This window comes from Brassica napus, unplaced genomic scaffold (genome assembly GCF_020379485.1).
Source record: "Brassica napus cultivar Da-Ae unplaced genomic scaffold, Da-Ae ScsIHWf_1136;HRSCAF=1612, whole genome shotgun sequence".
Taxonomy (NCBI): Eukaryota; Viridiplantae; Streptophyta; class Magnoliopsida; order Brassicales; family Brassicaceae; genus Brassica; species Brassica napus.
The window spans coordinates 16114-37712 of record NW_026014561.1 but is presented as its reverse complement, the minus strand read 5'-3'; the positions used below and the strand labels follow the sequence as shown (position 1 = coordinate 37712).

Here is a 21599-nt window from a genome sequence, read left to right as displayed (position 1 = left end):
ACCAAAAGGAAAACTGTCTTTATTTTTGAAACAAATCAGGAAAAATTACAAGACAAAGAGTTCGTAATATTTCAAAACATAATGTTTCAACCTAATCTCATAGCTCTCAAGACTGCTGCTATGTACATGATCCGTTTCAGTTCCAATCAAAACCATCATTAGAGAGCTTATTATATCTTTATTCTCTTCTTATTCCCCATTTTGCTTTGGCCTCATGGATCATCATCATCTACTCTTCTCTTCTGTATTGACTATGACGCATTTTATTTCCAAACCGATGTAATTTTGGATCCTGACGATTCACCAACCTTAACCTCAATTGGAACAGATAAATCTGGGGAAGTAAGACAACATCGGAACCAATAACTGATGATGATCTAGCATCGCATCCCCTGTTGCTTGTGGCCTGCCACGTCCCCGTTTTACAGGTTCTGTAGTGGCTGCTGTGATTTCCGTAGAGGTTCCACGGATTGTCTAGTGCTTCCAGGCAGGTTATCTAATTTTACCAGTTGCCAAACTCTTTTCAGCACGCAGAATATTTGATGCAGCATTTGGCTCAGTCCTTCTTCCTTGCCTTTGGGAGAATCGGTCTGACAAATCTTTTCAAACTCATCCTCTGTCAGTTGCAATTTTGCCAGTTTTAAGTAATAAGCAAAGGTGCAATTGACTGTTCAAAAAAAGACTCAACAAACCAGACGAGCGGGGATAGGTGCAGAAATTTTTGACCTTGACCCCTGTAACCATAGTGAGAAACCAAATTAAGCCAATATATATATATATATGCACAGGTAATATTCTACAAGCAATGATTATCCTTGGGGATATAATATCATTTAAGGCAACACTGGCGCAGCATAATGCTCAGGAAGATAATGGGTAAGAGCCGGTCCAACATCTCAAGCTTCCCACACAGTCTTATTACCGGTGCTCAGGAATTAAGCTATTGACCCTTCATCAAAACTTTCCTTAGTTCCCTAACCAGAAGTTGTTTGCATTTATGTAAATTTCTATTACCTCGTCTGTATGAAGTTGGCTGAGATATGGATGATTGTGATATATATTCCGAAGCTCCATCACTGAGTTGTGCACTGCACGCGACTGTAAAAAGAAAACTAACTAAGAAACAACTGAATACACAATACGCAGAGCACAAAACAGCACCTTCATGTTTCCAAGCGAATCCTCAACCCTCTTCATTAAAAGTTTCTTCTGATATGCAGAAGCCTCGCACTCTATCTTTTCATTGTCAACCTACCAAAATAAATTTAGATGATAAGAGTTAAATTAAAAGATCCTACCCGATCACTAAAATAATGATGAGACTGGAAGTGAGAGAACAAATCTCTTAAGTATCAAAACATAGTAAATTCGTAACTTGTAAAATAAAAGATAAAAAGCTCTCTATTCAACATATACTTTTACAAAACTAGTTTGAGGACATTTTTCTAGTCAATACAGTGGCTGGAGAAGGAACCTCTGGTAGTTGAGTTTTCAACGAATACGAGCGACATGAGAAAACGGCTCATGAGCTGCTTTTGGAACAGTTTTTTTGGCGGTGGTGTGAGGTAGTCCAAAAACATTCCAAAAGCACAGATTCTCGTCTCCTGCAGCTGAAACTACAGTACAACCATCTGGACTCTGGGTCATAGATAGAACTCTTGACGTATGACCAGAGAGCTCAGCCATTTTCACCATCGACGGGTACTTCCACAGTGTGAGCTGAGACCCATGTGAGCAAAGCAGCTCTCTTTGATTGTTGCTCCACAAGAGAGAAGAGACTTGGGAAGCAGTGTCAAGCGAATTCAAGCAAGCCCCTGTGCGAGTGTTCCAGAACTTGATCTTCCTATCTTCTGCACCACCGCCAGATGCAAGCAAATCGCTTTGGAAAGGACACCAAGCGAGAGCCTTAACTGCAGATGTATGCCCCCTGAGCCTGTGCAGCCACTGCGTACTAGTAGAACGATCCCATATATGTACTAGACGGTCGTTTCCGCCGCTAGCTAGTTGCTGACCAGATGCTGACCACTTGAGCCCACAGACCTCTTGAGTGTGACCCTTGTAAGTAGACACAGGGTATGACATGAACCGCACATCGTTGTTGAAGATACGTCCGTCCATTCCTCCGGTTGTCAATATATGAGTGTTCCAGGCCAAGGACCCAACTCGTGTGTGGTGGAAGCCTTGCAATGTTCTCAGTAGAGTCTTGGTTACACAGTCCCAAATGTGAACTTGACCATTGTTGAGCCCAACTCCAAGGTTGATACCATCATGCGCCCAGTTTAGACTTGTGACAGGTCCTTGGTCTTCACCATACGTGACAAGCGTAGTCACGGAGCCAGTGGAAGCATCCCAGAGACAAACAGAGTTGGCCAAGGCAACGGCTAGGACATTAGCACTGCTCCAGTCGAGAACGTTGAGATAGAAGTCATCCACAAGGCCAGGAGCATCCAAAGTTCTCTCGGGACGCTGAGGAATGCGTCGAGGAGGCTCATGCTGATGCTGATGCTGATGGTGAAGAGAAGTAGAAGAAGGTGGTTTGTTGGTGAATGCGAGGATTCGAGTTCGGTTAAGACCCATAGTCTCAGCCAATTGCTTTCTATAAGCTTTTCTGGATGAACTGACCTCTTCTTCTTCTTCTCTTTCTTCCATAAGAGCCAAGTGAGCATAGTCGAAATCCATGGCTGCTCTGTTCGGTATGAATCTGTCAAACTTTAAGAACAAAACAAAAAAAAAACAAACAAACAAGTCAGTACAACAAACTCGATTCAGAAAAAGAAATCAAAACCCTAATTTGAAGAAACTTACTTTTCCTTCTTGGAGTTGCTCACGGGAAGGAACCTGCGTTGGAGAACTATTCGACAAGTGTTCATTGCTCCAGTCTGCCATCATCTGAAGGTTTCTCCCCTACTCTACTCATGGATTCCCTCAAATCAGATTCAAATCCACTAGCGAAAGTCCCAGCTACTGTTGATGTTGCTACTGTCGATCCCAGTGTCGATATGGTTCTTCCAACCAGTGGGACTCCTCTGTTAGCCACTATTTCTGGTGGCTCCTTCTCAGCTTCCCCAAAGGAGTCGGACCAGCCAATCTCCACGGTCACTACTTCTAATGCTTGGTCGAAGCTCTCTCCCATCACTCAACCTTCTTCTGCAGCTACGGTTCTCATGCAGACCTCGAAGGAACTGATAGCCGATTTGTCCAGAGAAACTCAGTGGCCCTCGCTTTCGGCAGCCAACTGTGCTCCATCTCGGCGTCGTCAACCTGTTGCTAGGGCAATCAACGCTTCAAGGCCTTCTCCGCATAATAGCTACTCCTCGAGTGTAACTGCCAAGGTACCACTAGGTATCTGTGATAATGATCCTGAGTATCCTGGGCTTCAAAAATGGAGAAGTCTAAGAGAATCTGCATAAGGTCACCTCGCCTGAGTTCCTCGAGGATGGTACGCCAAAGGTACGTATTCCTCGCCATGTCTTACTAGAAGGATTAGAGAACCAGAAGGAATTTGTAATTGGTCAATTCTATCGGTGCTCTGCCCCTGCTTCTGGCTTAATTCAATCTGTTGTTAGTAGAATCTGGGGAACTAGATGCCGGATCTACACTCGTGAGATAGGAAACAACGCTTTTTTGTTTCACATTCCGGATGAGTTTACTCGTAAGTGGGTAGTTCAGAGAGGTATATGGCATGTGGATGATTGTATAATGTTTGTATCTACTTGGGATCCTAAGGGTACTATCACTGTCCCTGAGATATCTACAATCCCGGTTTGGCTTACTCTGAAAGACATTCCCCACCAGCTTTATTCCAAGAAAGGTATAAGCTGGATAGCTTCCGGTATAGGGGCACCGATGCTCACGAGTAAGCCTTGGCTTGATCCTATACTGATGGGTGAGGCAAAATTCTGGTTGAAGTTAAGTTGGATAGACCATTTCCTCAAAGAGTAGCACTCGAAGATGAAAGTGGTTCAGTATCAATGGTTTCTTTAATACTCATGGCTGCCTTCTGTGTGCCCTAAGTGTGGGCAGTTAGGTCACAAAGCACCTAGATGCCTTGGTCTCCCTCTGGTTCCAATCAACGCTGTATCTGAAAACTCTTCTGCTGCATATCAGTCTCTCAAAGCTACTAAATCAGCTCCACTAGAATCTCAGGAAAAAACAGATGCTTTATCTTTGATTCTCAAGGTTGTATTCTTCTTGATCATGAAGGAAGTGGCCTCCCTATAAATGAAAACTCAGCATAGAAGAAGAACAAGTAGAGAAGTCACCACAGTCCCCTCTGCTTCAGTTGTGGCTGTAAACACTCCTACAGGCTCTTTCACTGAAAAGGTTCATGTGTTGTACACCTTCTGAATTGTTCAAGTTACTCATGTTACTGCTGTTACTGATGAAAAGGAACTCCCACCACCTACCGTAGTTTCCGTCTCTCCTAATGACGAAACCTGCAAACTTAGATGTCTCCGTCTCTCCTAATGACGAAACCTGCAAACAATTAGATGTCGCAGAACCTGTTGACTCCTCAACACAATCTGTACACCAACTCCAGAGGCTCCTTCAGGGAAGTTTGTTGGGAATGTTGATATTGTGGTTGAAACTCTAACTCCTCTCCGTCTTCTGTACCATTGTTCATGACAACTTATTTGCGGTATTGGATAGTGCTGATGCCAGTGAACCATCGAGTGTCCCCCAGCCAAGGAACTTGTCTTTTCAAATTCTCCATTACCATTTATTTTGCCTCTCATGATACTTCCCCTACACATCCTCGTGACCCGTTTGTAGATGATGATCAACACTAAGGTCACGAGGCGGTAGGCCATTAAAGCCATCTCAAAGGCTTAAGGAGATGGAATGGTTTACTGTTACAGGGAAAGGAAAAAGAGGCCGAGGAAGAGGTCCTCATCACTGAGTTCACAAAACAAATCTTGTTAAGTGTTGCCTTCATCATACTATGTGCTTCGCGTCTCTTTGACTTTAAAACCGTTGCATGTTGTTTTATCTTTGAACTCTAAGGTCCCTAAAACCTTATCTCTGTATCTTCTAGCATTTTAAATTGAAAACCTTTTTTTCAAAAAAAAAAAAAACAAGTCAGTACAACAAACTCGATTCAGAAAAAGAAGGATCAAAACCCTAATTTGAAGAAACTTACTTTTTCCTTCTTGGAGTTGCTCACGGGAAGGAACCTGCGTTGGAGAACTATTCGACAAGTGTTCATTGCTCCTCTCTCTCTCTCTCTCTCACGTTTTGTTCGTTGCTTTTTCGGGAGAAAAAAAAGAAAGAAGAAACAAGTAATAGCTTTAATCACCTCGTTGCACCACCTCTATTTATAACCCGCCTCATTAACCGACACTCAACAAATATAAGGAAATAACTCAATTTTACTATTTTGTTGATAAAAAAAAAAGGAAATAACTAAACGTTTGTTCTTCGCGCAGGATTTCGGGAGAATAATCTATTTTCCCAATCAAAACAAATTATTCTCAATTCCCTCTTTTAAATTCTCTTCCACAATTTACCATTTTCTTTTTCTATTTTTTTTTTCTCTTTCTGTAGGTGAGTCCCAAACTTTTTTTATACTTATTAATCTTTGAATTTTTCTTGGGTTTATCTTTAGGATGAATATGTTGGTTCACAAACCATTAATAAGTTGCCAATTCGTATCTAGTTTTTAATTAAAAAAAAAAGAAAACCATGTAGCATTCTCAACTTCTTGAGGATTAGACTTGACATTAACGGTGGTTGAAAGTGCAACCACTATGCATATCGACTTTATGATCGTCTTTGAGATGCTCAACAAGGGATGGAATGTCTCCCGTCACTGAACACTCGACCTGCAGTGCTGCTCGTGCTTGACCTGCTGTAGTACGGGAAAATGCGTGACACCCTAAGCTTTGGTACCGGCATGAAACCTCCAACGATTCCGCAACCTTCTCGAGAGCCAAGCATCTTATGTTGCCGAGCTCGTAACGGCATGTAGGGTGCACGTGTTCTGCACTTGTTGTTTGCAGCTGGAACATAACGTGTGGCCATTGGGACACTATGGGAAAATTAACAAACCTAGATGTCAACGTTAACTACACAAAGAGTAGAACAGTCGCACACACACCTGATTAATTGGAGGATACATGAGATTTGTGCAAACTGGACATTCGAGAAGCTCATGAACACCATTGCCCTTTTCGAGTTTTGTCTGTTTCATGTTCATATGTTTTGTGTAATCAGGAGAATTCTCTTAGATATGGGATCATATATATATATATCATTGCATGTAACTCTACTTCTCTGTCTATAAAGTTTAAAAACTGAAGCTTTCTATTGCCTAAAGATCTAACAGTGATTTATTCTTGTCAAAAATACTCAAGATTGCTGATGTATCTGTATTCATGTCTGCAGATGGGATCGGGATCAATCCCCAACAGGCGCAGGTGACATTTTTGAGTTCTTGAATTGGCTTTTACTCGTGCTCTTTCTTTTTTACTTTTATTTGTTTGTGTAGCTCATTCTAAGCTCACTTATTGTCAATCTCTTAAGTGGAAAGCTAATGTGTGTTTGTTTGTTTGATGTCAGGAAACGTGTTCCTGAAGCATGGATCTGAACTAAGACTCATCCACCGTGATAGAGTTGGAGCTGCGTTTTGTTATTGATCCAATGAATCTTGTAAACCGAATGAGAGAAACAGTACCAGAAACATATTAAAAACTTTTGACATATTGAAATGGTTATTGTACAACTTCCTTTTTTAGACAAGCAAGGGAACTGGATCTGGTTTAAAGTTATATCTTTGGGTCTAATTCATGGTTATGTCTTACATTTATATCGTCCATGTTGTGCACTACACAAAGCTCGCGCATCTCTTTGAATGTTTACTTACTCATTTGGCTAGCGATTTATTTTTGTCTAGTCCGTGCGGTGCGTTTACGCTGTTATATCCGGTAGTACACTCTAGCCAACATTATTGGATCCTTGTCGGGCTGATTAATTATAGTCGATAATGCTAAAGGCTCAAGGTAGGCTCCAACAAAGCCACGTCGATTCTTTCCTTTCTAGGGAATAAGAAGCTCAATATTTTCGTTTATCAGTGTAGGCCCCAACGGGCCTAAACTATAATCAACTGACCGGCGATAAGAATTCGAGTAGAAATCACTTTGTATCTAGTCTGAAGAGAAATTCATCTTTGTTACTATAAATAGAAACGTCACACTTTGACCTAAATGCAAATTATCTTCCATTTTTAAAAACGTTTCGTGCGTCCCACGTAAACCTCGCATTTTTAAAAAATGTCCCCTATCGAAAATCATCTTTCAGTATTATGAGTTATATTGTATGATGATCCAATAAAGATAAAAACCAATTTTTGATATAAGAACAGAACCAAAAGGAAAACTATCTTTATTTTTCCAACAAATCAGGAAAATTACAAGACTGAAGGAGTTTGTAATATTTCAAAACATAATGTTTTCAACCTGATCACGGGGAGATTTTGATCTCATAGCTCTCAAGACTTTGCTATGTACATCATCCGTTTCAGTTCCAATTAAAACCATCATTAGAGAGCCTATACGAAACATCATTTGGAATCATCTACTCTTCTCTCCAAATCCGTCCGGTGACTCTTAACTTGAGCTCGTCTTTGTCACTGCCTGAAAAGAACAAAGCCATGTTTCTAGGGATGATGAGACCGTTCTGACTATCACGGACCTTCCTGTGACCGTCTCTGATGCTTCTGGGAATCCCTTGCCACGTCAGCTTACGGCTGTGAGCTCCAACTTCCAAGCCGTAACTAAACTTCTTAGCCTCGTTCTCGTCTCCCATGAACCGCAGAAACGCCATGTACACCGGCGCTGTCCCCAGCTGAAACGCCTCAAAGTGTAAACAGAACTGTCTTCCAAAACAGTTGAACACCTAAACCAAAAGCATCAGACAAGAGATAAAGATTCTTTCTCTCATGTCTAGAATAATCATATATGTAGATACAACGGTATATGATTACTTTATTCATTTTATGCTATTCATAGTAAAGTGAGAGCAACAACTGCGCTCAATTGCCTCAGGAGTCTCATCCTCTCCATAGTCTTCTTATTGTTTACAACAGTGCTCCACCTGCACTGTCTTTACTCAGTTTGTCTGCAATATCTGTAATGTGGGTATGGATGGTAGGTTTTGGTCTTATAACTGTTATGCTTGTAACTATCATGTTCATGCTTCATGTGCTGTGAATAAGCCCAAACCAGTGGCTGCTTCTTCTGGTGTTGAGAAGTGTGGGACAACAAGTGATGAAGGAAGGGCAGTGAGCGCTGAATCTGTTCCTGGTCAGGGTTTGGAGACAGAGCAGACGCAGCAACCTGCTGCAACAACAGAGCAAGTGCTTTGAGGCAACAGCTTAAACTTCAAAGGTTTCAGCTTGAGCTGGATATGAGTTCTGCTCTCGCCTCTCGCAAACATGATTGGCTCCTTCAATCTCAGTTCTTTCGTTTGAAGTATCTTTGCGGTACTCTGCTATGTTGTACTTTTCAGTTTGTTTGATGTGATGCATTTACAATTTGCACACAAAAGCTTGAAAATGGTCTTTGTTCTTGTATTCTGAATATGCAGTAGTATATCTTGTTGGTTTGAATAGTTTCAGGTGAATTGGAACCAAAGACGTTAGAAAAGTAGCAAAGACACTTCCCTTTTCCTCACGTATGGCACTGTTGGATAATTAGTGTTGTTTTTTTTGTAGGCTATACTTGATCACGGTCTGTGAAACAATTCCAATCACGTTGAGAAAATCTTGGAAGCTAAAAACAAGCATAGTGGAACAGAATGAGTAGGCTAAGAGCAAAATGTTGCTGGGAAACAACAACAATTAAAACTACTTTGGTCAAATTCGGTTTTGGAATGTGAATTAGGAAGCGGTTCAAAGAAGAAGAGATTAGAGGAAGTGAAACTGATGGGTTGTCAAATAATTTTCTAATCAATAGCGCTACTACACAGGCCATGCCAAAGGTACAAAAGAAAACAACTAGTATCAAAAGAATCTTCAAATTTCACAAATAGTGAAAAAAGAAAGTAAGCAAATGTAATCTTAACTCTCAAGCCTAAAACACAAACATTGGTAATAACGTGGAGTATGTACTCTCCGTGATATGATATCCACTCGTCCCTCTTTGTATCATCGTCAACTTTTTTTTACGCCTATGATCCCTACTTTTCAGAGTGTGAAGAGTTCCCAAACGGTCACCTCATGGACATCAATGTTCGAATCCTCCTCTCCCTCTCAGCTCTCTGCGCACTTGGTGTGCTTTTCAGCTTCTCAAGCTCTTCCGTCAGATAAATCCCCACTTGATCTATATAGTTGAGGAGCTCTGGAGTGAGGGCCTCCTCTCCATCAGATAATTCCTCTTTGAGTGAGAGCAACTTCTGCTGAACCCAAGCGATGGAAGAGGGGTGGTTGACTCCAGCGGATGCAACAGCACTGGCCACAGAATACCTGAGCTCGAGCTGAGCCAGTGGTACACGGTCAACTGCTCTCCTTCTCTCAGTACCCGCCTGCAGAATGGACTATGGCTAAACAGGCAAGCCTTACGCAAAAGTCGTTGTTAAAAGCAAGTGAGGCGAGTCTAACCCTAACAACAGCAGTATCAAGGAGGGGCCTTGGGCCAACCACTGCTCTCCTTCTCTCAGTACCCACCTGCACAAAAGATTACGGCTAAACAAGCAAGCCTTAAGCAAAATTGGTTGTTAAAATTCAGTGAAGCTAGGCTAACCCTATTCACATCAGTGATATCAGCGAGGGCCCTCCTTGAAGGTGAAGCACGAGGACGAGTACGAGTACGAGGACGAGGCCTTCCACGCCGCCAAATACCACCTCTTGCTTGCACAGTCCATGTAGTTTCATCGTCAACGAAGATCCTTCCGCGCTGTCTGTTGAGAAACAATGATGCAAAATCAATTTGTCGTTCGAGTCTATCGCGCCCTTCCGCCATCTCCGCTTCTGCAAATTGGTTAACTAGACGGTTAGAATCAATTGATCTTTTTGGGTCTAACCAAAAAAAATAAACCGATTCGAACTAAACCCTAATTTCATTCCTAGCTTTCCATAAACTCATCGAACCTAGTTCTCTACGATCCTATGATCCTAGTAAAAGAGCAATCGGTGGTTCATCGAGATTTTTACCTTTGATATATGTTTACTCTAATCGCTTGGTGTTATGTGAGAGAGAGACGTTGAGACTTTAGAGACACACACGCGAGGCTCTCCTCTGGTTTGGTTTAAATACATTTGAAAACAAGCTGTCCCTAACGGGTATATTTTTTCTTCAAATTACTATTACCTTTCAAAAAACGAGTAATGATTTTTGAAACTGTTTTGTTTTTTTTTTTTTTTTTTTTATAATCTAGGTAATCCGGACACTCCGGAGGGAACACGGCTAGCGCCTAAGTACACCTCCGCAGAAGGCATCCTTGAAGACAGCCCTTTTCACTTGTTTGTTTTTTGTTATTTTGTTTTTTTTTGTTTTTGCTAATAATGTAAACTAGGCTAAGATCTGCATAATGCGCGGGATAAACATTTTATATATAAATAATAATTTATATATTATTATTTATTTTATGTTTTTTAAATATTATAAAATAATAAAATAATAAATATATATTGAAATATTGAAAAATCGGTAATATTACATATATAATTAAATTGGCTTGCGCATATAAATCAAACAATGACTATTGTTTATTAACGATAATTTTATGGTAAATAAATAAAAAATCAATTTTATCCATTTTATATAATATAATTAAATTTAAATGATATTAACATAGATATGAAATATATTTTTAGTAAAGTTGTTCATTAAACAAAGGTTTTAATCATATGGTTTTATGATTCTTGTCATCTTATAGCAAAAATTTAAACCATTAATAACTTTTTAATTTGAGATGTCTAATAGTTTTAGTAATTTATAAATATTTTTAATTGAATGCAAAATTAAAATATTAGTTAAGTTCTCAATATTTGTTCAATGCATATATCAATTTATAATTTGTATTTTATATGATATGTAGTTTAATTAAATGATGTATATATATATATTAATAATAACACTTATTAAATAAGACTTCTTACTCATGTAGTTTATAACTATTTATATCTTATTATACCAAAAATTTAAATCATTGATAATAAAATTTTGTTTGAGACTTTTAACAGTTTAGTAATTTATATTTTTTTTTTAAAATTCAAAATACAACATATACGAAAAAAATCTAATTTTTTATTATATGGTTAATGAAATTGTGTAATATGTTTTAATAAAAAAGATTTAAACAAAAATGATTGAGTGTATACAAATTGTTAGCAAATCTTTGTTATTGAAAATTATTAATTGCTATATATATATTTTAATAGCATTAGGTAATTATGTAGCTTTATTTAAGGAAAGAATGAAGAATAACTTTTAATACTAATAAATGATTTTGTGATCAGTTTAATGAAAACTATAGTTTATATTTAGATAGACCCATTTAATTTTTTAAAGACTCGAAAATCATTTTCATGATGACACGTGTATGATTCAAATGTTGTAATTCTCTTTTAATATATAGGGGATTTCATTACTAATAATAAACCGGAAACTCCTTTGCCTCCCCCTTTGCAAACCGGAAACTCCTTTTCCTCTGAAACCTCTACCCAGCGGTAAAGGCGAGACAAACAGTCAAGATGGCCACAGTTAGTGACTACCTGATCTTTGGACAGGTCCATGCATATATAGCAATCGAAAAAGCTCCCTTCGCTTCCAACACTCTTCTTAACAACCATTTTCTCCTCATTTACATTGTCTTCTTCCATCACTTTGTTCCCATTCTCACACTTCTTCGAGTCCTCGTTCATTTACATTCGCTTATTTTACTTTTAATTTAATATAATAACCAATCATAGGAAGTCTCAAGCGTTGTCTTCACGTCTTGCACGTCCTCTCTGGACCGGATCATATTACTAACTTATCTTTTGTAATCATTATTCATCTATACTATACTAAAAGGGGGATATAAACTCCTCTTAGAGTGTCCACATAAGCACAAAAAATCGTCCAATCAGAGAGTCCGAAGTTGCCACGTCATCTCATTTATTTTTTCGTAAAAAATGAAAAAACATACAAAGGAAAGGATCGAACCCGGGTTAGTATGACATAAATATAGGGCAGATACCACTAAGCCATTGAAACTTTCTTGGACACATATACAAGAATCACTAAATATGTAATCATACTCTTATGTACATTTACCAATGTTTTTAAACCCGACCCGGACACCAAACCGGACGACTTACCGGCTCACTGGGTCACTGGATCGACCGGGGATGAACCGCGGGTTAATAAATAAATTAATTTTATTAAATAATAATATATTAGCTATAAATATATAAAAACTAAACTTTGGATATGTATACATTTTATGTTTAAAAAGTATTTAAAAATATTTATGAATATATATATAATATTCATAAATATTTAAATAAGTGAATATAATCATTCAGTCTTTAAACTTTTAAAAGAAAAAAAAAATTTTGAATGAAGATCTTAAAAAGTTGGAACTTGAGATTGAAAATCTTAATGTCTAATGTGAATAATAAATAAAACTTCAAATTCAAAATAAACTAAAAATAAAAGATCATTGTAATAAATTGTCAATAACAAAATAAACTAACACCAAATCACATCAACTAATTTTGGTTCTCTCTACCATCGTTCATTTCATTTTCTTCTGGTGGCATAATGAAATCTTGATCAAAATTTAAAAATCAAAAATATAAAACCGAAAAGGAAAATCTAACTTTTTTCGTCAGCACCTAACTTCTTAATTGGAAACTTAGAATATAAAACATAATTTAAAAACTAAAAAAAAAGTAAAAGTTATTTATTGGTCCAACCGGTATCGGATTCTGGGTTTTAGTGGGTTTTTGTGGGTTTTTGCGGGTTTCTAAATATTGGGTTTCGTGTTATATAATAAATATATATTATTTACTGATAATAAAAATATAGTTATTCATCTATCACAAATATCTATGCAAATATGTGAATCAAGTACAACAATCAAACAACATAATGATTTTCACAAAGAAAATTTAAAAATATATTTATGTTATGTAGTCTTATTTTATATTCTTTAAATAATGTAATATAATATTATACATTATTTTTTTAGAATTGAAAAATACATATATATCAGTTAGACAAATTAAGCGATAATTAGACAAATTTGATTTTTTTTGCGAGCCAAAAGTTTATTATTAAATTAGCATCAGTTATTTCAAGATGTTTAAGAATGATGGACAAAAAAATAGGATGAACATAAATGATATATGAACTATAAATAGTACTTTGTAAAGCTGACTTAGATAACACATCTGCAAATCCATTTCCAGTGCTTTTTGATGCCTAAATTCACTTTCTTCAGAGCAGTTGTTCCACAAAGAGATCGTATGAGATATTGTTTTGATATTCAGATTTGTTTCTTGACTGTTAAGAAGATTGATAACTGTAAAAATGTCTCATTCGAATATGATATGTCTATAACCGAATCCCCAACATCAGACAAGTTTATTTTAAAATTAAATAATTTTATTTTTCTTATATTATATAATAAATATATATTATTTACTGATAATAAAAATGTAATTATTCATCTATCACAAATAACTATGCAAATATGTGAATCAAGTAGAACAATCAAACCACATAATGATTTTCACAAAGAAAATTTAAAAAATATATTTATGTTATGTAGTCTTATTTTATATTATTTAAATAATATAATACAATATTATGCATTATTTTTTAGAATTGAGAAATACATATAGTATCTTATCCGCGCGTAGCGCGGTTAAAAAATCTAGTATTTCTAAAGTCTAAAAGTTCTTCTAACATATCATCTGCTTGAATTCACAATTAATCATTTTGGTAATGTAACAACATGTCTTATCTTTGGTAATGTCTTAAACCTGCTATGATTCGGTAACATTAGTTAGTCAGAATCTCACTAAGCCACGTTAAATTTCTGTGTTGATTTTTTTTTCTTTTTTGCGATTGTTCGTATCTCTCCCTCCATTATTTCCTTGGATCCATTAACCCTTTCACTTCAACGATAAAATGTTCCTATCGAAAATCATCTTTCAGTATTATGAGTCATATTGTATGATGATCCAATAAAGATAAAAACCAATTTTTGATATAAGAACAGAACCAAAAGGAAAACTGTCTTTATTTTTCCAACAAATCAGGAAAATTACAAGGCTGAAGAGTTTGTAATATTTCAAAACATAATGTTTTCAACCTGATCACGGGGAGATTTTGATCTCATAGCTCTCAAGACTTTGCTATGTACATCATCCGTTTCAGTTCCAATTAAAATCATCATTACAGAGCCTATATGAAACATCATTTGGAATCATCTACTCTTCTCTCCAAATCCGTCCGGTGACTCTTAACTTGCGCTCTTCTTTGTCACTGCCTGAAAAGAACAAAGCCATGTTTCTAGGGATTATGAGACCGTCGTGACTATCACGGACCTTCCTGTGACCGTCTCTGATGCTTCTGGGAATCCCTTGCCACGTCAGCTTACGGCTGTGAGCTCCAACTTCCAAGCCGTAACTAAACTTCTTAGTCTCGTTCTCGTCTCCCATGAACCGCAGAAACGCCATGTACACCGGCGCTGTCCCCAGCTGAAACGCCTCAAAGTGTAAACAGAACTGTCTTCCAAAAAAGTTGAACACCTAAACCAAAAGCATCAGACAAGAGATAAAGATTCTTTCTCTCATGTCTAGAATAATCATATATGTAGATAAGATAAGATGCATACCGTGAGCATCCATGTAGCATTCTCAACTTCTTGAGGATTAGACTTGACATTAACGGTGGTTGAAAGTGCAACCACTATGCATATCGACTTTATGATCGTCTTTGAGATGCTCAACAAGGGATGGAATGTCTCCCGTCACTGAACACTCGACCTGCAGTGCTGCTCGTGCTTGACCTTGCTGTAGTACGGGAAAATGTCGTGACACCCTAAGCTTTGGTACCGGCATGAAACCTCCAACGATTCCGCAACCTTCTCGAGAGCCAAGCATCTTATGTTGCCGAGCTCGTAACGGCATGTAGGGTGCACGTGTTCTGCACTTGTTGTTTGCAGCTTGAACATAACGTGTGGCCATTGGGACATTATGGGAAAATTAACAAACCTAGATGTCAACGTTAACTACACAAAAGTAAGTTGAGTGTCGGAGAAAGAGTAGAACAGTCGCACACACACCTGATTAATTGGAGGATACATGAGATTTGTGCAAACCGGACATTCGAGAAGCTCATGAACACCATTGCCCTTGCTTGAACGGATTTTTCCAATGGAGACATCCTAACCTCGTAAGCTAAGCCTATCCAGTTAGACTTCAAGGCTTCTTTGTAAGTACTGCCACCAGGAGCCATAGCTTTCTTTATGGCCTATTAGCAATCAAGTGTAATGGAACTTTCCTAGATGAATATACTTTTGCTCTCCTGCAGGAAGATTAAAAAATTGCAAATGTAAGTTAATATAATCAGAAGGAAAACATAACAGTTTTTCACCAAAAACCTCAAAAAGAAAATAAAGAAAATGGTATTTATAGACAAGCAGCAGGTAACATGTTGTTCAAAAGTAGGTTAGGAGGAGGTAGATACTTAGTTCATAAATTATGATAAGAGGCTTTAATTTATTTATACAAGCTCATAAATTAATTTATAAAATCTATTCTTAAATTTCATTTTATATTAAATGATAAATCACTTAATTGATTTTTTCTTAAGTGTCGATCATATATAGAGTTTGAGAAAAAAATATTATAATTTGATTTGTTAATGGATTTTTAATTTTTATTTATTTTATGAGTACGAAAATTAGTTCTAGAAATAGTTTTATCAGTATCCAAATGACCTAAATATATTGCATAAAATAAATTATGGTAATTAAATTTGTGATTTATATAATATATATAATGCTTCATAAAATTATTTTTAGCAATCAAGTATTTCTAAACTATATAAAATATTCCAAAAGTTTCAGTATTATATAGCTTTAAAATTAAGTAATTTTATTAAAAACTCAATCATGAATATTATACATAACTAATTTTAGTACAATTATCAACACAAATATTTAAAATAGTCATATTTATATTTTTTTAAACAATTATTCTTAAAACAATATTTAACAAAAACACATAATGATAAAAACAAATTTTAATTTGAAAAATTATAATAAATGTATTGTTACAAAACATTCAAACCCGCGAAACCGCGGGCATCCACCTAATATATATTAAAAGAGAAACATTGTAATAAATGTTTTTACACTATAATAGACATACTAGATTTTGACCTGCGCTTGAGAAGCGCGGGTATTTTTTGTTGTCCGTTTGATAAAATTTGAATAAATTTATAACTTTTTATTAGGAATAAATGATTTTAAAATTTCTCTATTATAATGTTTGAATTTTAAATAGTATTTTCATATCCAATCCAGACATATAGTCTGTTGTGAACAGCCATGAATTAATCAAGAAGATAGTAGAGAACAAAACATATTGAGGCAAATACCCGTTTAGGGTTTCTTATTATTGTGTGAATGAATAATCTTACAAACCCTTAGACTCATATTCATAGCAGCCTCAAAACCTGATTTCCTTTATATTTTAGGAATACATACTTATCTAGAAAAAGTAAATTTTTCAAATTGTCCGACCCACAAGTGTTGGACTTTTACTGGTGCACAGAGATTTAAGACACACAGAAGCAACATAGTCAAACCGATAGATTCAATAAATCTGTATATAGTCCTATTTTGAATTTAATAAACAAAATATGATAAAAATACGGTAAAACCCAAAACACGCTATTAACGCTATCATTTTTCAGGTTTTTAGGTACTTCTGATCTTTGTCTAAACTTAAATATATGAACCGACCTATCCATGCTACATACTCAAATATTACATGTATTTTACATGTATTTGAATTATGATTCCAAACTGATCCGAACATAAAAGAACCCATCTAAACCTGAATAAAAAAACAAAAATCTATTTGGGTCCAAATGTTTAGAATCCAAATAACCAAGATAGAAAGGAACCGATCCGAATACTTGAGCACCCAAACCTATTTTCTCATTATATTTTGTGTGCATTTTATAAGTTTTACATTTGTTAAATTTTTATGGTTTAAGATTTATTTGATAGATTTTTTTAACTAATTCAGTAGAACATATTTGTAAGATTTCTCATAGTTTTTAAACTTTATTAATAATTTGTTTTTATTATAATACATTCTATAAAAATTAAGTTAAGATAATATAAATATAATTTTATTTTAACATATGATTTGCGATTTATCAAATTTAATTTTGTAAATATTTGAAACTATATAAGATGTCATGATACAATGTTTAATGATATTATTAGTACATGTATAAAATATGGAATATTATTTTAGCTTTAATATGATTGTGATCTTAGTGATATTAATATCCCACACATATCACAATGATTGTGATCCCACGAAATTAGGAGTGTTCGTTAATTTTTATGGTAACACAATTAATATCTCACGAACATCACAATTTTTTATAGGTAGTTAGAGTTATTAATTATGTATAATTAGAGTGATTAATTGTAGGACCAAAAAAAAAAGTGTAATCAAAAGGTCCAAACAACTTTCATAGGTAGATTTACTAAAACTCATTTCCTTTTAATAGTATTGATGACAGCCTCACAATAATTTGATAATAAGTATGCTAACGCGTTCACACTATATTCATAAACGTGTTTACACAATGTATTTTGCATTTTTTAATATAAAGCCCACATACATGGTTCTAATAAAACTTTAGATTTTTCTGTTCGAATAAAAATAGATAACGAATCAAAAGCCAAAATATATATATATATATATATATTATTTTTATTGTTTACGGATAAAGTTGAGCAAAATATTCATAAATTTTGATTCGATTCGTTATCCGTTCTGATTTGAACCAAAAAATCTGGATATTCATAACTCTACGAAACAAATCAAATACTAAAATACAATATCCAAAAAAGAAGCAAATCACAAATACAAATAGTTTTAGGAACATATATCTGATTCGATCTGTTAAATGCATATATATATACATATATGTAAAGAATTATATATATATGTTATATATATATTATACTTTATATCAGTTTTACAATATTTTTATGAATTAAATTTATTATATCTGGTACTAGAATTTAAAAAGTTAAATAATGTTTTATTTTTGTAATAGAATGTTATTATTAAAATTTTCAATTATTTTTAAAAGAAAAATATCCTAGGATAGCACTAAAAAGTTTATGTCACAAATATAGACTCTACGAATCAAAATGACCAAAATGTTTCATTAAAGATGTAAATATACACTTATACCTCTAGGGTTAACTAATCTAAACCTTAGGGTTTAGAGTTAAGAGGTGGAGACTTGGGATTGATGTTTAAAATTTTATAAAATAGAAAATAGATATTAAAATTTGGAAATAAAAATTTTAAAAATAGTTTCAAAAATTATTTTCGAATTACAAAAAAAAAATTTGAAAAAAGTAAAAAACATTTTTGAAAAAAATAAATTTCAAAAAACATTTATAAAAAAGTTCGAATTTGAAAACATATAATCTTAAATTATAAAAAAATTATTTTATTATTATATTATTTTATTATTTTTGTTTTTTTATTTTTTTTATATATCTAGGGTATTAGTATCCTTTTACCTATTAAATGAAATATTTTGTTTAATTTCATCTTTGTGGTCTATTTTTGTGACCAAAACTTGAAAATAGTCTATTAATGAGAATTGCCCTTTTTAAAATTTTATTTTATTTACATATAATTTTATTTTATTTACATATCAAATCGGATATTCTTTAACATTCTAAAACATTTCGGATATCCGTGTCACCGAATATCTAGGTGGATAAAGATCGAATCAACACGAATGCTTCCAAATACCTAGATATTTAATCTGTGTCCACCCCTATTTACGGATACAATTTTATTTTCTTCATATGAAAAAATGACTGATGTCAACCCCTTTTTTATTTTAAATTAATTTTAATTTTATCTTTCATGTATTATTTTGAACAAAAATTTCATATAATATTAAATAACAATATCTTTATATTTTAGTCAACTATTTTTATATACTTTTTACATAGACATACATGTGCACCTTGATGTGAGCACCCTGTAACTAAGTATTCACCATAACTGAAATATCTAATTTTTTTTAAAGTTGAAATATTTTTTCTTAATGCTTCTTTCACTACTGACAAAATTGTAGTGAATGATTTGTCTTAATAATTTTCTTTTCTTTTTGTTAAACTATTATCTGTTTAGAAACTATAATATGAAACTATTTGTTCGACATGACGACTATCTAAAATTCATAACACGGAAATAAAAATATTATTAATTTTTAGTTTTTACCGAAAAAAAACCAAAAAATCAAACATTTCAACCGGATAAACTAAAATAAATATTAATTTAAAATAATAATTATATTTTAGATGATTAAAAACTAAAAAAAAAACTTAAAAAATCAAACCAATATCAAGATTAAACATTTTTAATATCTTTTTATTAAAAATAACTAACTAATAATCACATCCCGCGTAAGACGCGGATTATTACCTAATCATCCTATTAAACAGTTTAGCAAAAGCATACAGCTCCTGCAGCATACTGCTTCCATAGCATATTGGTACTGCTAATGTTAATGCTCTACCAATCAAGGCTTATGTTGTATTTATTTAGTAGTTTTTGCTTATGAGAAAACCTACAAAATTTGGAAACATTATATAAGAAAAACAAAACAAAGGTGTATGTTGATCCGTAAGCAAACATAAATAATATCTCTATAAGACTATAATACATATTTGAAAATAAAGAAAACTAACTTGAGGTATGGTCTTGATATAGAAATTAAACATGAGACCTAGTTTCCACCACACCTCAAGTTTTTTATGGGCATTGTAAAGCACTTTGCAAAAAAAAAAAAAGAAGAAGAGTTTATTAAGGGTACTGTGAATCTGATTTAAGATGAGTTTGTTAATTTCCTCTCTCGAATTACGACCATCACAGTCAATAAATATTTTCTAATAAATTAAAAATTAATTTAGTCTATTTTAAAATGATATTGATCAAATGTACTATGTTAAGTGGATAAATATTATTTGCAGGTTAACATGATGCAAAATATGATTTGAGAATTGAAGAGTTTGAGCATGTTTAGTTTCACTATCCTGGTCTTTAATCTTGATCAGCCAACTTTGCATTAAGCTTCTCCATAGAAAACTTCTTTTTTTTTAATTATTGATAATAGTTTCTGTCGAAGATTATCTCAGAGGCAATCATTTGTCTTGTTAGAAATTAAAACTTCATCACCCTTTCACAAAGAGAGTCAATAGAACCATTGCAAAGAAATTAGAAAATTACATTGAATCCAGGTAGAGATGAAATTATAGCATTATGAGTCAAACTTCCTCTACGTGTAACAGTTTGGAAATCGTGTGAGAAAGGTTAGGGACTTTTGTCATATCTAAATTTTTATTTTATATGGAAAATAAATAGAAATTAGTTACTAAACTTTATTATGTTTTTATTTTGCATTTATTTATTTGCATTTTTTAATTGTTGATATATGCTATGTGTCAAAATTTTGTTGTTCATGTGACTTGTGTTTAATATATAAACCTGAACTTTAATTTTGATCAGTCAACTTTGCATTAAGAGTCTCCATAGAAAACTTTTTTTTTAATCATTGATAATAGTTTTTGTCGAAGTCAATCTCAGAAGCAATCATTGGTCTGGTTAGAAATTAAAACTTCACCACCCTTTACAAAGAGAGTCAATAGAACCATTGCAAATAAATTAGAAAATTACATTGAATCCAGGTAGAGATGGATTTATAGCATTGTGAGTCAAATTTCCTTGTGTAACAGTTTAGAAATCGTGTGATCATGTGAGAAAGATTAGGAACTTTTGTTAGATCTAAATTTTTCTTTTATATGGAGAATAAATAGAAAGCAGTTACTAAACGTTATTGTGTTTTTATTTTGCATTTTTTATTTACATTTTTTATTGTTTATGCTATGTGTCAAAAATTTGTTGGTCATGTGACTTGTATTTTAGTATATAAAAGATTAGAATTTGTAATTTGGGTATCTGTAAATTTAATGAGCTTAGACTTTCTAATTAATGGAGTTTAGAGATAGCATGTTTAGTTAAAGATTTATCGCATCATTAGTGGTACTAGAGGCATAGCCTCCACGCAAGCGCGGGGCCGTGTACATTGATGCGTTTTGTAATTTTGTATAAAGAATTTTGTCGTTCGTTTTTTTTTTTTGAACTTTTGTTTTTTTATCTATAATAGTGATGAATGTAATAGTGGAAGGCACACAACTTGATTAGGTTGATATTAAATAACCGGTGTTTCTTATGTGTTGATATTTTCATATCTTATCTTGGTAATGATTTGATCAACCATCAGTATTTTTATCACTTCCATATTCAAATGCCAAAGTTCCTTGGA

The 21599-nt window shown here is 34.1% G+C and overlaps 2 protein-coding genes and 2 pseudogenes across 5 annotated transcripts; 1 reads left to right on the top strand and 3 right to left on the bottom strand.

Annotated features, from left to right (window-relative positions):
• Positions 1-6: 6 nt before the first annotated feature.
• Positions 7-5206, bottom strand: LOC125596102 (cell division cycle 20.2, cofactor of APC complex-like). 3 transcript variants are annotated; one of them, XR_007330830.1, is made up of 5 exons: positions 5141-5206; positions 1475-2709; positions 1162-1251; positions 1015-1098; positions 7-734 (listed from the first exon to the last, which is right to left on the bottom strand). XR_007330830.1 is itself a non-coding variant. In XM_048771387.1 (3 exons), the coding sequence occupies exons 1-2, from the start codon at positions 5204-5206 to the stop codon at positions 1492-1494; spliced, it is 1284 nt and encodes a 427-aa protein (XP_048627344.1). In that variant the 3' UTR covers positions 7-1251; positions 1475-1491. The 3 variants fall into 3 exon arrangements, 1 of the variants encoding a protein (XP_048627344.1); XR_007330831.1 differs by having other exon boundaries at positions 1015-1251; XM_048771387.1 differs by having other exon boundaries at positions 7-1251.
• A 1165-nt stretch (positions 5207-6371) lies between these two features.
• Positions 6372-17667, bottom strand: LOC125596108 (annotated as a pseudogene).
• On the top strand, positions 7937-8476 carry LOC125596099 (annotated as a pseudogene).
• LOC125596107 (protein POLYCHOME-like) lies at positions 8730-10239 on the bottom strand. Of its 2 annotated transcripts, XM_048771391.1 has the most exons (4): positions 10148-10239; positions 9738-9964; positions 9596-9661; positions 8732-9519 (listed from the first exon to the last, which is right to left on the bottom strand). In XM_048771391.1, the coding sequence occupies exons 2-4, from the start codon at positions 9954-9956 to the stop codon at positions 9208-9210; spliced, it is 597 nt and encodes a 198-aa protein (XP_048627348.1). In that variant the 5' UTR covers positions 9957-9964; positions 10148-10239; the 3' UTR covers positions 8732-9207. The 2 variants fall into 2 exon arrangements, with proteins under 2 accessions (XP_048627349.1, XP_048627348.1); XM_048771392.1 differs by having other exon boundaries at positions 8730-9519; positions 9738-10238.
• Positions 17668-21599: the final 3932 nt, after the last annotated feature.